Source organism: Temnothorax nylanderi, unplaced genomic scaffold (assembly GCF_030848795.1).
Source record: "Temnothorax nylanderi isolate EJ_2023f unplaced genomic scaffold, tnyl_v1.0 TNYL_tig0015_pilon, whole genome shotgun sequence".
NCBI classification, from domain to species: domain Eukaryota; kingdom Metazoa; phylum Arthropoda; class Insecta; order Hymenoptera; family Formicidae; genus Temnothorax; species Temnothorax nylanderi.
Window position 1 is genome coordinate 758,302 of NW_027249077.1, and position 15,225 is coordinate 773,526.

General features: G+C 37.3%; 2 protein-coding genes across 2 annotated transcripts; one reads left to right on the forward strand and one right to left on the reverse strand.

The window, feature by feature from the left end:
• Window positions 1-8,824: 8,824 nt before the first annotated feature.
• Window positions 8,825-11,825, forward strand: LOC139768246 (ras-related and estrogen-regulated growth inhibitor). Its single transcript, XM_071698237.1, has 4 exons — window positions 8,825-9,433; window positions 9,888-10,110; window positions 10,233-10,419; window positions 11,527-11,825. Exons 1-4 carry the CDS (start codon window positions 9,298-9,300, stop codon window positions 11,704-11,706), a joined length of 726 nt encoding a protein of 241 aa, XP_071554338.1. The 5' UTR covers window positions 8,825-9,297; the 3' UTR covers window positions 11,707-11,825.
• On the reverse strand, window positions 11,780-15,174 carry LOC139768250 (BBSome complex member BBS2). The gene is made up of 11 exons (XM_071698240.1): window positions 14,909-15,174; window positions 14,672-14,791; window positions 14,418-14,606; window positions 14,073-14,255; window positions 13,765-13,987; window positions 13,466-13,677; window positions 13,122-13,292; window positions 12,935-13,039; window positions 12,544-12,856; window positions 12,152-12,406; window positions 11,780-12,083 (listed from the first exon to the last, which is right to left on the reverse strand). Exons 1-11 carry the CDS (start codon window positions 15,131-15,133, stop codon window positions 11,989-11,991), a joined length of 2,091 nt encoding a protein of 696 aa, XP_071554341.1. The 5' UTR covers window positions 15,134-15,174; the 3' UTR covers window positions 11,780-11,988.
• Window positions 15,175-15,225: the final 51 nt, after the last annotated feature.

A 15,225-nucleotide genomic window follows, 5' to 3' on the forward strand; every position in this document is an offset into this window, starting at 1 on the left:
GACATAATTACTAATAGATGTACTATATATAACCAATGCGATAATCGCGGTATTCAGTACATTACGATTTATAAACTCATAGTGAAAATATTTATAAGATAATCAGCGATAATTTTCACGGCAGTCATTTTCATTTTCGAGATAATTTTAAAGCTCCGTTTGGAAAGACGCCCATTAACGCAGATGATGAATCGAGAAATTTTTAGAAAATAAATTACCTACATAATATTTCTATTATAGCTAGACAATAACGCCTCTGAGGGATATGGCGCCATGCTGAAACTAGATGGTCCTACAATGATGGAACTTTTTCAATTTTTCGTCAACAACACTATCCTATCTTCTTAAGAAAATAAAGTCCAATCTAATAAATGATTAACTTTGCGAATTATTATTTCGTCAGTTTCAATAATCACTAGACATCGGATTTTTTATATACAGATTGGTAGAAAAGAGCAATTAATAACTTAAATTATGTTATTTATAATATCCAACATATTCACACTGCAACATATGTTAGGTATAAATATGTTGGATATTATAAATAACATAATCTTAGTTATTAATTGCTCTTTTCTATCAATCTGTGTATATAAAAAAATCCGATGTCTAGTGATTATTGAAACTGACGAAATAATAATTCGCAAAGTTAATTATTTATTAGATTGGACTTTATTTCCTTAAGAAGATAGGATAGTGTTGTTGACGAAAAATTGAAAAAGTTCCATCATTGTAGAACCATCTAGTTTCAGCATGGCGCCATATCCCTCAGAGGCGTTATTATCTATTCTAGTGGCAACGACACGTGTTTAGTAGATGTAATGTTTTTTCTTATCGATCGACAACGTCGTATTGTCGGAAAATTCCTTCCTAGTATCGATTAATTAAGAGTGGCATCGCCTCGTGTGGGAGCAGACTGTTGTTTCGTTTACGCCGTAGGGTCCAAGTTCAGTGTCCGACCTAGCTGTCATATAACCGAGAGAAAGCAACATAATTTTTTCTCTATTTTTTCTTATCGTTGGCGCCAGCAATAGCTCAAGTGTGTTAATACTTGTCAGACCCATCGCGAAATAAGAGATAAATAAAAGGTATCGGCGGCACGCGAATTCGATATTTTAAAAATATTCATTGAAGTTCTCTTCTAGTTCGCTGCGAGAATTAATTAAACGCCTGACTGCAATGTGCGAAAAACTGATATACAACTGAAGCTGTGTGTAACATCTTTACCCCATAATTATAAACATCTTATTTCGCGATTAAATACAATTGTATCCCTCAATCTTTCTTATCTTTAATTTATAATTGGGGTCGGAATCATTATTATGGCGATTATTCTTGATCAAACGGTTAGGTTCTCTCTCGCAGCAAATTGACCGTGTATTAATAGAAACCGAGGGCTGGCTACACTTAGATAGATTTTCTCGTAATGCAGCTGCAAATGATCTTTTTATAACGGGAAAAATTGTGTCAGGTCACAGTGGAGCGTGTATTCCGGGAAATGGTGTAGAATGTATTTCGCATTTTTAGACACTTGTGGCTCGATCAGCAATTGATATGGAAATCATTAACTAATTCCGCGCAAAATTGATGTTTTGACCTCAAACCTGATTATGAAAATACTGATTAGGAGAGATGACAGCGTTTCACACTTCCGCCATAACAGCAAGAGTGGGTAAACAGGAAGAGAGTCAAAACTACTATGTAGATAAAAGTAAAAAATAAAATTAATCTGATGATCCGACAACGTTCGTCCGCGCGTGTCGAAAAACATGAAGAATCAGTTTTGTCGCAAAAAAATTCCTAAGGATGTTCTGGAGGTACCGGTTCAACCAAAAGTCATGGAAATATTAAAAACACCGATATTAAAGTAAATGTACTAATGCCGGGGCACTTAAGACCTATGTCTGGGCACCTTTGTCACTTTAGTTTTTAAATAAGTATAACGCAAATTAAAATCAAAGATAAAAATATAATACAAGAAAAATATTTTTATCTTTGATTCTTTGATTTTAATTCGCGTTATAACTTATTTAAGGAAAATGATGAAAATGTCCAAATATAGGTACGTGTCCAGGCATATAGATACTTTTATCTTAACTCTCCAAAGATCCAAAGACAAAAAAATGTATATAAATAGTTACGGCAAGTCTAATAGAATCTAATAGAAAAGACACAGATTTAGTGACTGTAAACTGTGATTACTATTTCTTTCTTAAAAAAAATATCGGCAAAAAAATTTATGAGAGTAAATTTTCCCTGAATTTAACAATAAAGTGAAATCTGTGAAAAATATGTGTAAAATTCCATACTACGCGCGCCGAAAGTCCAATCACGAGCAATAATTTCACTGGATTTGTCTTGCAATTTCTTTAAAACTATGTTGTAAATCGTTTCAAATTTTGGCATACTTTTGTTTGTTGATAATCTACTTGTGTGTAAAATATCACTGTATTGATAGTATTTTTTAATGTTTTTTTTTTACACTTTTCTCTGTAACGTCATAAGGTTACTTGTTAAAACTCGGATATTCAAAAATTGATAACTTTTTATTTGAATTGTGAATTGATCTAAAATTTGGCCCCGAACTTTGAAAGAGAATACAGAATATAACATTAAATTTTCATCAACTTCGTAGTATTTTGACAAATCATCGAGAACATCCTTAAATGGCTATATTAGTAGGCGGCGACAATATCGTTTTTGAACTTGTTGTAAAATATCATCTCAATTGCATCTCATATATTTATCTAATTACTTCGCATTACCATTCAAAGGATTAGAACTGTATTTATAGATTCTCCCATGTCTCCCATTGCGTTTCTTCTTCGCGTGAAAAGCGCAATCTTTATTACGCAGAAGGTGACATCAACCCGGATTCGCCGGATTAGATATAGCTCGTCGCGACATGGTGGTCGAGAAATAAAGTATTTTTCATTGCCGGGACAGAACCCGCTATAAACCGGGCTATAAACCGACTTTACATCTCGTCGTACGGCACGTCAAAACAGATCTATAAAGCAAATATGACTTTTCAGAAGCGCGGGCGTCCTGTTGCGGAATCTCTGGCGGAATATCAAAAAAGCGAATCCACACATCTGCCGAGGGCAGAGAGTCAGAGAGGTCGCGTTCATTAATGTACGAATTATAGCGATGGCAGAGAGAGGAGAAGGGAAGTTGCAACGGTGTTTTGTCTCTCATTAGCTCGTAAACAGTGCATCAATATCAGCTGCTTGCCAAATTTAGCGAGCAGCCATCGACTTCTTTATCAGCGCTTCGTGGCTTTTTCGTTTTCCACGCCTCCTACCGATCCCATTCGCGGGATATGTTACTCGCATTTAGCCTACATAATTATGTTACTCGCATTTAGCCAAGATAGTTTAACGAGGACCAGCTATAATATAAGATTCTGACTCCTGCCTCCTTCAATCTGATTATTATTATTATTAAGTAACTTCACACAGTAAAAAATTTTGTGTATTTTTGTTAAAAAAGGTCCATGTTAAAATTTTTGTGTAAAATAATCAACACATACATGTGTAGACTTAACATATACCTGCTATGTTAATTGAACTTAACAAATTTAAAATGTAAAATTATTAAAATAATTTAAAAAATATGTTAAAGTAACACAATTTGAACGTACACTGAGAGAAATACTTTTTTAATTATTAATATACCATGAGTTTAGACTTGATATCTTTGTCAGAAATATACAAATGTCAATGTAAATTCGTAATATTTAATAATAATATACGTAACTGTATAGTAAAAATACCATCAATTTATATGAAATTGTATGTATATTAAATGTAATGTCTTTGTAATTAACAAATTTATATTAATTATTAATATAAGTATAATCAATAATCTCAAATAAATTATTTTATTTGTCGAAATTGATAAAATATTTTACGCAAACATACATTTATTTATGACAAAGAAAGTCAATGTTGCAGTAATCAATGCAGTAGTCACTGTTGTTGTCGGTATGCAGTAATATTATTTTTATACTGATAAATGTAGTTATATTCAGTGATACGCAATATAGCATATATTAATTATGAAGAAATATTTATTAGGGACGGACATAAAAAATTCTTACATTAACGACAAAGCATGTATATTAACTATTAATATACTGTTCTCTCAGTGTACTTATTAAATGTGTTAAAATTTACAGAAAAATAGTGTTGATTTTACTCTATAACAGAAATGGGAATAAAAATTTACAGAAAAAGAGTGTTAATTTTGTCTTACAATCTTAACTTCAACATAAAAGTTATGTTAATTGTACATATAATTAACCTAAAAAATTACGATCAAAATTACATTTCCTTTCTGTTAAAATATTTTAACATAGTATCGGTGTTACCATTTAACACATCTATATTATGTTAAATTAACACAAAATTTTGAGTAGACCGTTTGGGACATGTAATTTATGTTATATTTAACACAAATTTTCCAACTGTGCATTAATAATGGGGTAGGAACAGGATGAATCATTTACCCTCCCTTAGCATCAAATATTTTCCATAGTGGCCCTTCTATTGATTTATCAATCTTTTCCTTACACATTGCTGGTATATCTTCAATTTTAGGTGCACACAAGTAACTTTATCTCTACACTGAGAATCGAAAAACAGTAATAGTCTCTGAATTTTCGTTCATTCTCAACTTTTAATCTCAATACACAGATTCTTACTTAAAAAAAAGTAATGTCTGCTAAAAACCACAGTAATATCTAAAGATTAAGATCGTAAACGATACTGTCTGAAAGAAATAATAAAAAAGAAATAATTACTGAGAAGTTTCATTATTCAATCATGTGCGATTCAGTAACCATTACGGTTGGCTCTCCATATTCGTTCTATCGCGCGAATTCAGAGCAGTTCAGAGATATATGAGATTCATAATAGTTACTGTAGAATAGATTGTTAGCTCAGCGTTAGCATATTAGGCTGTCATTCCGGAATCTTAGGTTCAAATCCCGTCAGTATGTTTTCAAAAATTGTAAAACAGTGCGTAATTTTAATTAATAAAATAGAATATATGCGAAACCACGAATGTAAATTAAACTATAAAAATATTAGAAAAAAATAAGAACGATTTGAAAATAAAAAAGAAAAAAATTCTTTTTTTCCGTTAAAATATTGCACCGGAATCATTACTGGTCTTTATCGTAATGATTACTGTGAAATCCGTACTAGTTACTGGGAGAATGTTTACTGTAGTAGTGCGTAATGGTTACTGTAAGAAAGACTAAAAGTTGAGAGTAAGCAAAAATACAGTAATTATTACTATTTTTCAGCTCTCAGTGTACAATTTTAAATATACTCGGGGAGAATTTTTGACCGGTTTTCTTGCAGTTAAACAACTTAACATTTTGGTTAGTGCCCCTTAAGTGAAAATTATCTTTGCGTAACTGAATATCGACAGAACTAATTGAGAGAATTGACTAGTATAACTTAAAAATCTTTGAAATAGATAGAATAGCTAATTATGATTTTTAGTTACGCGGGGTTTATTAGGGTTACGAATCCAAATAATTTGATTACTAATCGTGGGCCCCAAAGTGGGTTGCTTAACCGTCTTCTTTTTCCCAGAGTACATCATAAAAATTTTACTATAGATATAAAATCCCCTTATTAGTTTGATTTATACTGATTATACTTTTTTACCCGACCGCGGGACACTTCCACATCTTCCGCCTAATTATCCTTTTCGCAAAAAGCAGCTCTTGGCAGTTGCGACGTTTTTTTGTCACCGCAGACGCGATACGATCGAATCTTTTTGCCAATTTCGTCGATCCATACGTCCCCTCGTAGCTGAACACTCTTCTTCGCGTGCTTCACGCGAATTTATATGCGTCGGGGGCTGATATCATCCGCCGATCTCGTGCACTGACCGTACCGCAGGCGGACGAGATCATTACGGGTCCGTAATGGAAAAAAAAAGACAGTCGAAAATTGACGACCTCTCCACCCTTCGCTCTTTTTTTCTCTCGCGCTGACGACGTGAATCCGACGTTATCTTATCCGTATGTAACACGTCACGATCGCCTTTGGGACACCTCTCCTTTTTTCTGTATCTTTTGGATGACGACGACTTGACTCGTTAGGCTTTTTTTGGGTGACTGGATTTGGGATAGTTTTTACAGATAACCCCGATAAGGACTCACCCCAGCCGATAACCCCCATGAAACTTGCAGGAGATGAACGAGTGGCGGCACGCTTTTCTCCAATCCACATCGACGGCCCGATCGAACCAAAGTCCTATATTTAGATTATCAATCGAACCGGATACCAAAACCTGCGGTATAAATTATGAGCGATTGTCGAAGGAATTCCAAGAGAGCGAAGGTGTTGGACTTCTCGGATAAAGCACCTATATAGTAAAATAAATTCCATACAAAGCCACCTGTGAGACTTTTTTTAATCTTACAGATGAATGACAATATTGACAACCTACAAAATAAAAATAAAAATCTGTATGTCAGGAAAATTAAATGACAACCTGATGATCCGATAACGTCCGCCTACGAGTTGATTATGTGAAAAATAAGCTTATCAAAGAGAGTCTTTAAATAATCATGTTAAGCTATAAACTCGCTTTCTCAGGCTTATTTTAAAATATTATTTCACCTATATATATACATTTTGCATAATTATATTCAATTATTCCACATGAATATAATCCTTGGAATAATCCTTCTCACGAATAATTCTAATAATTCTAAGACTAGGTATCCAATAAAAATTGACAAGAGAAACGCCGTAATCGGTCAGGACTGGATTTTAATTGTCCAAATAATATAATATTAATTAATATTGCCAGGGCAAAGAGTTTTACGTAAAATTCACTCAAAAATCAATATTATATTATTTGGGCAATCAAGATCCAATCCTGATCCTGACTGATTACGGCGTTTCTCTTGTCAATTTTGATTGTATGCACGGTCGTATGCTCACTTATTTATTGTCTAAGACTATCGTTGTAACCGAGGAGAAATCACGTTATGATTCGAAAAATTTGAGCTATAAAATAATTTCGGTTCCTAGACCGGATATATATGTCAATTCAATCGTCCGATCTTATCGAAATTCCTTAAATAGTTCTCACTTGATTTATCAGCCAATAGGAATAAAGTTCTATTCTTGTACAAGCTGTCGGCATAGCAGGGGAGATGTACTTATCATGGGACCTATTTTTATTTCTGGACACAAAACACAATTTCCTGATTAAATTCTGATTTATCCTATTTCAAGTTCGTTGACGCTACTCGCCGGCGTTCTCTCGAAGTATACCTACACGATTATACGCGAATAAAGTGTCATTATTACATATTACTATATAATGCAGAATAAATGAGAGAGAGAGAGAGAGAGAGAAGATTATGCGCTGATATGCTTGTGCATATATGTACTTACATATATTAATAGCTTATGTACTTTAATGTGAAAAATTAACTTTCAGCGTCTTAGAAATCTTGACCTTATTCTCACCTATGTGATAGTAATCGATGAAACTTAACGCGGCTTGAAATTGCAAGGGTTAAGCGGCCTTAAAGAGAAGTAATGCGCACATTCCATTAATTATAGCACGCTATCATCCGCTGAAGTGACTTACAGATAAATACATTATGTATCACGTGATTAAAAAAAATATATTAGAGTAAAATTTCGTAATTCAGAGAATTATTCTAGTATATTCTGCATGTGGATAAAAATACACATAATAAGAGATATAAATTTTCTACAAGTCTCGTCGCGTCAGCAATAATAACTTAAACGATAAGAAACTTTTTTCCGCTCGTTTGAAGCAAAAGCTATAACAAGGATTATGATCGATTCACGAGCAATAATGATTGTTGAAACTATGTCAGAATTATATACACGTTTATTAAATAATTCAATATTCGACGTTTCGTGCCATACTAGGACTTCGTCAAAGAATAAATGTCGATCAATAATTACATATCCTACATTATTATACGAACCTAACTGGGGTCACATTTAACGCCAGCAATCAAAAACAGAACGAGTCATACCGCAATTATAAAATCAACAATTAAAAATGATAGAGCGCTTTTTCTTCATGATCCTCTGTCATCCTCCGATGATTGTCTTTCCTTTCTCTCGGATAAATTTTCCCCATAGTCACCGTCGCAAGAAACCCGTGCAAATCCATAGGATTTCATTCCTACGACATTTATTCTTTGAAGTAATCCTCGTTATAATAACTTGACTTAAATGACTGAGTGACTCATTAATTCCTGCGTGCAACTCCCTCCCGTAGCTTTTTTTCATTCCTTTAACCAGGGACATCGATGGGCCAGGTGCACAAACTAAATATAGCCCCCTTAACACATCGTTCCTCATTTAAAGCTATAATGAAAAACAGCGCGCATGTTCCGTATACCAACCGTGCGGTCGCATCGAGATGTGTACGCAACACCTGAGGACGGAATAGTGTTTTGTACCACTGATTGTGTGAGATATTTCCAATAGTTCCTCGGCAGACAGGAAAGCGGGGAGCAGAGAGAGGGAGAGAGAGAAGGAGAGAGAGAGAAGGAGAGTATCGTATTAAATGCAACGCGACGCTGAATATAGTCGTAAACAATTAGTCGCAATACCGCTCACGGGCGAGCCGAGTGTAAGTACGAGTAAGTGCATCGAACCGCGATGCGCGCCGACGAGCGATGCAATGAGGCGACGAGTCGACGAGTCGGCGAGTCGGCGACCGGCCGGCCGCCGCAGCCCGGCGCCGTGTCTGCGGAAGAAGAAACGCCGCGTGAAAGCCGAGACGCATAATACGAAGTGATAAAAGTCACCGAGGAGTCCCACGATTCCCCTTTAGGGTCTTACGTAAAATTAACAACAATAACAACCGTCTGGTTGCGTCGTAGCTCGTAGCGCGACGGCACGTGCGTGCCAAATACGATGCGTCAACAATTGCTCCGCGATCAGCTGGCTACGCGATCCGCGATATTCTTGAAATCGGAAGCGCGTCTGGGATTTTATGACGTTGTTCCCTCACATGACGTGTTTTTTTTTTTTTTTTTTTTTGCAACTTACACGTAGATCCTACGCAATATGTTACTCTAATAATAGTTAATGACGCAGTTGAAGTGACGTCGTCCCGCGCATTGTTTATTACGTGCGCCCACCCTTCGAAGAGCGCGCGCGACAGATTGCTATGAATAAATGCATCCATTAAATATCACCGGAAGGGGTTCGTACGAAGGGGTTCATAATCGATGGGACACCCTGCCGAGAAATCAGTAGCGATAAAGACATGGATAGCGATAGTTCGTCGTTGTCCGTCAAGAAGAGGAACAGTCCTCCGATGCTCTGGGGCCTCAGCCTCGCCAAGGAATCTTTCAAGACGATCAAAGTGATCTTACTGGGCCAGCCAGGCGTCGGCAAATCGGGTGAGTGATCGATAACAGTTTCTTCAGCGGACAAATTATAAAACACGGATGCATCTAGTTGAAATCATTAAACGATTCATTCCTTTAATTAAATAAACATAGGTCTATGTAACAAATAAAAATGCACTGAGAAAAAAAGTTGTTACCTTGACTAAATATTTTCAAATAATTTATTATTTTTTTCATCGAAATGTTTATGTATTTAAATTAAATACGACATATTAAATCTAACAGGTAAATTTGACGTAATTTGCCTCAAATACTTAAATATTTTAATTTAAAAAATAATAATCATCAATTGAAAATATTTAGTCAAGTTAACAACTTTTTTCTCAGTGTAGTTTTATTAAACTTCACGAATTTGCATATCAAAGATAGCGCAATTTTCTTAAGCGAAGACAATACGGAAGTAATATATTTCTAATGTTATTTTTGCTTTGAATCCTGTAATCAGCTTTAGCCGTGCGGTTCGCCACGAAACGTTTCATAGGCGAGTACGATTGCACCACGGACAGAATCTACCGCGTGGACAATCATCTGGGATCTTCGTGGGAAATAGCGGATCCACCCGGATGTCCACCCGCCTCCACCGAGCCGAAATTACGATGGGCCGACGCGATAGTTCTCGTTTATTCGGTAACGGACCGGGTCAGCTTCGACGAGACCTCCCGCCTGAGGTACGTTTGTCCCTCTCTCTCCCTCCCCCCTCATATATTTTATCAGAAGATAATTGCACTCTACGATATATTAAATTCGTTCGAACGCGCGAGGTACATATGTGCATGTCGTGTATTTACAGGTTTTTGGTATCGCACGCGAGAAGAGGCAGAAAGGTGCCACCGGTCGTGTTGCTTGTGGGAAACAAGGCCGATCTCTCCTGCTCGCCGGGTGAGCGAATGGTGTCTGCCCTGGAAGGCCAGAAAAGGGCAAAAGAAATCGAGGCTCATGCTTTCCACGAGATTTCCGTAAGGGAATCGGTTGATCAGGTAACGACCTGCGTGTAAATATTTATATCTTTGGTCGATTATATATTCGCGCCGAGTAAAGGATAATCTCATATTATTATTATTATAAGATAGAGAGAGAGAGAGAGAGAGAGAGAGAGAGAGAAACGGTTCTTTCGCGCCTCGGTCAAAATAACAATTGGGTTCAGATTATGGTATCATATCATTCTTTTCTTTGATTGTTAAAAATAGTACTGATCTTCAATTTTTGATGCCCCGAAAAAAATCGATAGGCTATAAATGAACGCGAACCGCCCGCGCGATAAATACACGATGCGGTTAATCTATCAGCTAATCGCAACGAAGATTATTATTCTAAATGATTGTTTACTCCGCGGTCATGGCATTTGCGCGTGATCGGCGGAGCCATAAACAAATCTATATCGCCCGTCCTCAAGACACGCGATACGAACAACAGCATTTTAGTATTTTTATCTACGCATTGTAATGACGACGATGGATCAACGCATTTCAGTACTCGCCGAGTATCGGAGCGATAAAAATAATTAATGTAAATAAAGCTTTTTGGGAACAATTAAAAAATAAGATATTATTGTTTTTTATTGTAAATTCGTAAATTTAATTTAATAATTAATAATGAAAGTTATTAAGTATGAAATATCCAGAAGCTGAAATGAGTTTTCTCTGATTTTTCTACAAATATGACAAAATATATATCGTGTCTAAGATAATTCTTTCATAATTTTGATAGAATATATTTGGAATAATATATCGTCTAAGATATTTTTTTCATAATTTTAATAAAACATATATGTTGATTTCATATTACTGGAATATTTAATAATAATTTTATTATTGTGATTAGTACGCTTATTTAATATATAAAAATGCACAAAAATTAAAGTATTCTGTGATTTTGCGTATGAAAAAATATTTAAAAAATGGCGAATGAGAGACGTACAGCAATTGGATTTTACATGTATCGTAAACACGCACCAGAGCAAAAAGAATTACAGAAACGTGGGAGTGATAATGTTCATGGCGTCGAAAGAATATTTCTTTCTTAGATAATATCGGGTCTTTATGTAACGGCGGCCCTGACAATTTGCGATTATTTTCTTTTAACAGGTCACGGCCATATTCATGAACATATTGAGATTGCTGACCGAATTGCACAGTTCAGGACAGCAGCAGGCATTTTTCAGAATGAGAGCTTGCACAGACGGAAGTATAAACTCTCTCCGTTGTACGTCACCTCCTCCATTGGAAAGAAGATTTAGCATCTCCGCTCGCGGGAATTTATTGTAATCGTTAGATTAGTCTCGAGAAACTAAATAATTTTATTCCACGAAACATCGAGCAAGAACACTGTATAAAAAGATTATATTTTAAATGTTTTAATAAATCTGTATTTGTAAGAAAAACTACTTGTGTAGATGAATTCATTAACAACGTTTCGAACTTTCATCTTTGTCAATAATATTATAGATACTTAATGCCGGCAGTTTTGAGATATTTTTTACAAAAAGAATTACATGGTGTAATTGCAAAATTGATAATTATATTGCGTAGCCTGTAGATATATTTGATCTAGCCGTGTCTTATCGCGAGCGCAAGAGCTTTCGCATTTTCGTCCTGTATCGCCGCTCTACAACGAGCTACTGCGTTCGAGGCAGCTTTTCCAACTGCAAAAATAAATATGATTGCAATAAAATATAAAAAAAGAGCAACGGTTCTACAATAAAAACGTTACCTCTGAGCCTCGCTACACGCTGCACCCCGATGTTCAGTTCTTTCAAGCTAGCCGCGAGCTCCCGATGACTGTTGAGCCGAATCTCGTGCTCTCGAATCAAGTCACCGTTGATGTTCTTTAACTGCATTAGTTTCTTTCGCATATCGTCAATATTCTCGAGGATTCTAGCATCTTCTAGGCGAATCACAATACTCTTCAGAAGAGTGGCACCGCCCGCGGCTTCCGCCTGAAGTCGCGCGTCGACTTCCTTTAAGCCTAAAGAATATTTCGATATTAGTCAAAACGCGTCTTTTACAGCAGTAGATCTTCGAAAGATGACTTTCGCTTAGAGAAAAATCGATTGTCAACGGAAATCACTTCGTATTCTACCCCCTTCTTTTCTAACGACGTACCCTTGACGCGTTCCAACGCGTCCAACATCCTCTTCTCCTCCGCGGGGAACGTGGCTTCTGAGTTTAGTTCTCTGACGCCTAAATACATAGCGAGAGATTGGATAATGTCGCCGGCAAACGTCGCATCATCTGTCTGGATTATCACTTTTCCACCGGCGTTCGATTTGAAGCAGTGCGCCTTTTCGTCCCGCATCCCACGAAGCCACACTTCGATGCATCCGGCATTCGGGCCGCTCTCCACGACCTCCAGTTCCTCTCCCAGAATGAGACTCTGGTTCAGCCAAATGGCGATCCGCTGTGGTCTCTCCGCGACCTACGGGATTACGTATTCGTATTAACATTAGCTTTTTAGATATTATTAAAATATCTACGAAGTTTAAACGTTACTCACGTCCACCACAACGCCATTGCTCGATAATTCTTCTGGGACATGTTGAGGCTTCGGGATGCGCTCGTACATACAAAATCTTGGCAACTGCCGCGTTATTTCGAAGACCTAGCGAACGTTAGAGATGTATTACGATTTAAAATTTACATTACGATTATGTTCTGTATATTTTACAACAATTATCAATTACCTGTAGTAGATCGGCACCAGGTGGTCCGACGTACACTTTAACGTGAATGTCTACGGGATCATTCTTCGCAGGATAAAGCGCGATCTCGAACTCCCCTTGCGGCCGGTTGGGATGGGTGACCAGCGTCTCACCCTCAAAAACACCCTCAGCAAAGACTATAGCGCAATGCACCTAAATATTATATTACATTTACGAAATCTCGCGACTTTAATAATACGGTTCCATTTTTTTTTTGTTGAGGAAAAATCAAATTAAATTCAAATTGAAGAAATCAAGATATTTGTGACGGAAGGGAACTCTCGAGCGGTTTCAGGGATATGTCCTGTACAAATGTAGCGTATTACCAGAAGCCCGGGTCCAGCGGCAAGCGCGACGCGGGCTGCACCCCTCTTTGTCAGCAGGCTGATGGCTAGTCTCGATCCGTAGTACATACTAGAACCCGTCGCAGCCCTCTGTCGCAATTCCATCTGGAGTGCCTGCTTCTTAGCTAATAGTTCACGAATTATCTCGCCGGGTTCTGGAGCTTGCATGGCAGAGCCAGTGCTGTATCCGCGCACTACAAAAAGCGTGCGAGAGTAAATGAGAATTTCGCAGCAAGAATCGTAGTTGTTTAGCAGGGAAAACGAGTTCCAAAAGTTTATACCTTCGCCATTAGTAGAAACCACCACCAGATCAGGTTTGCCCGTTCTTCGATAATCAGCTTCTACTATGCCCGCCACGCCGGATGGTAGTTGAATCTTAAACATGACCTCACCGGTGTTATATGTTCTCGCATCCATTTTTCCGCTGCTCCAACCAGTGATCAGCTCCGGTACACCATCGCCGTTTATATCGAAAGTGGTTACGGTTATCACCTTGTGCTTTGACTAAATTATATTTTGCAAATCCGATTAAATTGTTTTAACGAGCGCGCAATTAAGATGTAAACTTTCTCCTATGTAAGCATTTTACCTTAACTCGCCATAGTCTCTGTCCTGCTTCGTAGACCCCGATTGTTCCGTTTTCAAGAGCATAAGCGAACTGCCTATTCGGGAGATCAGCGAGAACAACGATCGCCGCTGTTTCCTTAGTTTCCCAAAGCATGCTGTCTTTCTTCTGCACTCTAATTTCAAAATCTGCTGTACCCGTCAGTAACTAAAAAATTAAGTAATAAAGTCGTACAGCAAAGAATATACAGGGTGATATTCTTAATCCTGATGCTTCAAGCGTAAATCCAGATTTCAAAATAGGAAGAAAATTTGTCAATAATTGATATTAAATTGAACGTGTTTACTAAGAATCGCCCTATATACTCACTTCATTTTCTCCATCTCCATCAAAATCAAACGCTGCCAGTGAGGTAACAATACCTCCCATTACTGTCCAAAATATTTCTGTTCCATGCGAATCTAAGACTGTCACCGAGCAGTTGCCACCTACCACTACAACGTGGTTTGGTAGCCAGCCGACTTTTGCAACAATCATACAACTTGCACCGTCCGACATCTGAAGTAATCAGTATTGTAAGCTATAGATTCTGCTATAACTTAACTCGAAATCATAATCAATACCTCCTTGTAGAAAACATCAGCATTATCCTCGACGTGATAAGCGAGCACGTGAGAAATAGTACCGACCAAAAGAATATCCCTCTCATCTTCCCCAAGGCGACCAGTGCATAATGATTTCACCTAGATAATATGAATTTTCGTACACTAGGAAAGCACGAAATAAAAATACAGAATGATGCGAAATTTTATTTAATGCGTGAAACAATTTGTAACATTTTCATTCCAGCACATTCGGACCTCGGTACCAATTTGGAGCTCCGCAAGTTCGCCGCTCCATGACAATCTTTTACTCGACTGCTTGTGATCGGAGTAATCGACCTGCGGTTGCCTGTGTGGACTGTGCACCAAAATAGTTCCGCCAGGTGTAGCAGCCGCAAGGCACGCATGCGAGCCGTCAAATTTTCCACTCACGACAAGACCTGCCTTTATATGTCTCTGAATGTTTAAGGAGAATTCTGCCATTCTGAGCTAGCGTTACATTGTCGCGATATGCTTTGCCAATGTTGTGCCTTTACCATTGGCACGGTGATGGAAATATTGATTTTTACAGCTGA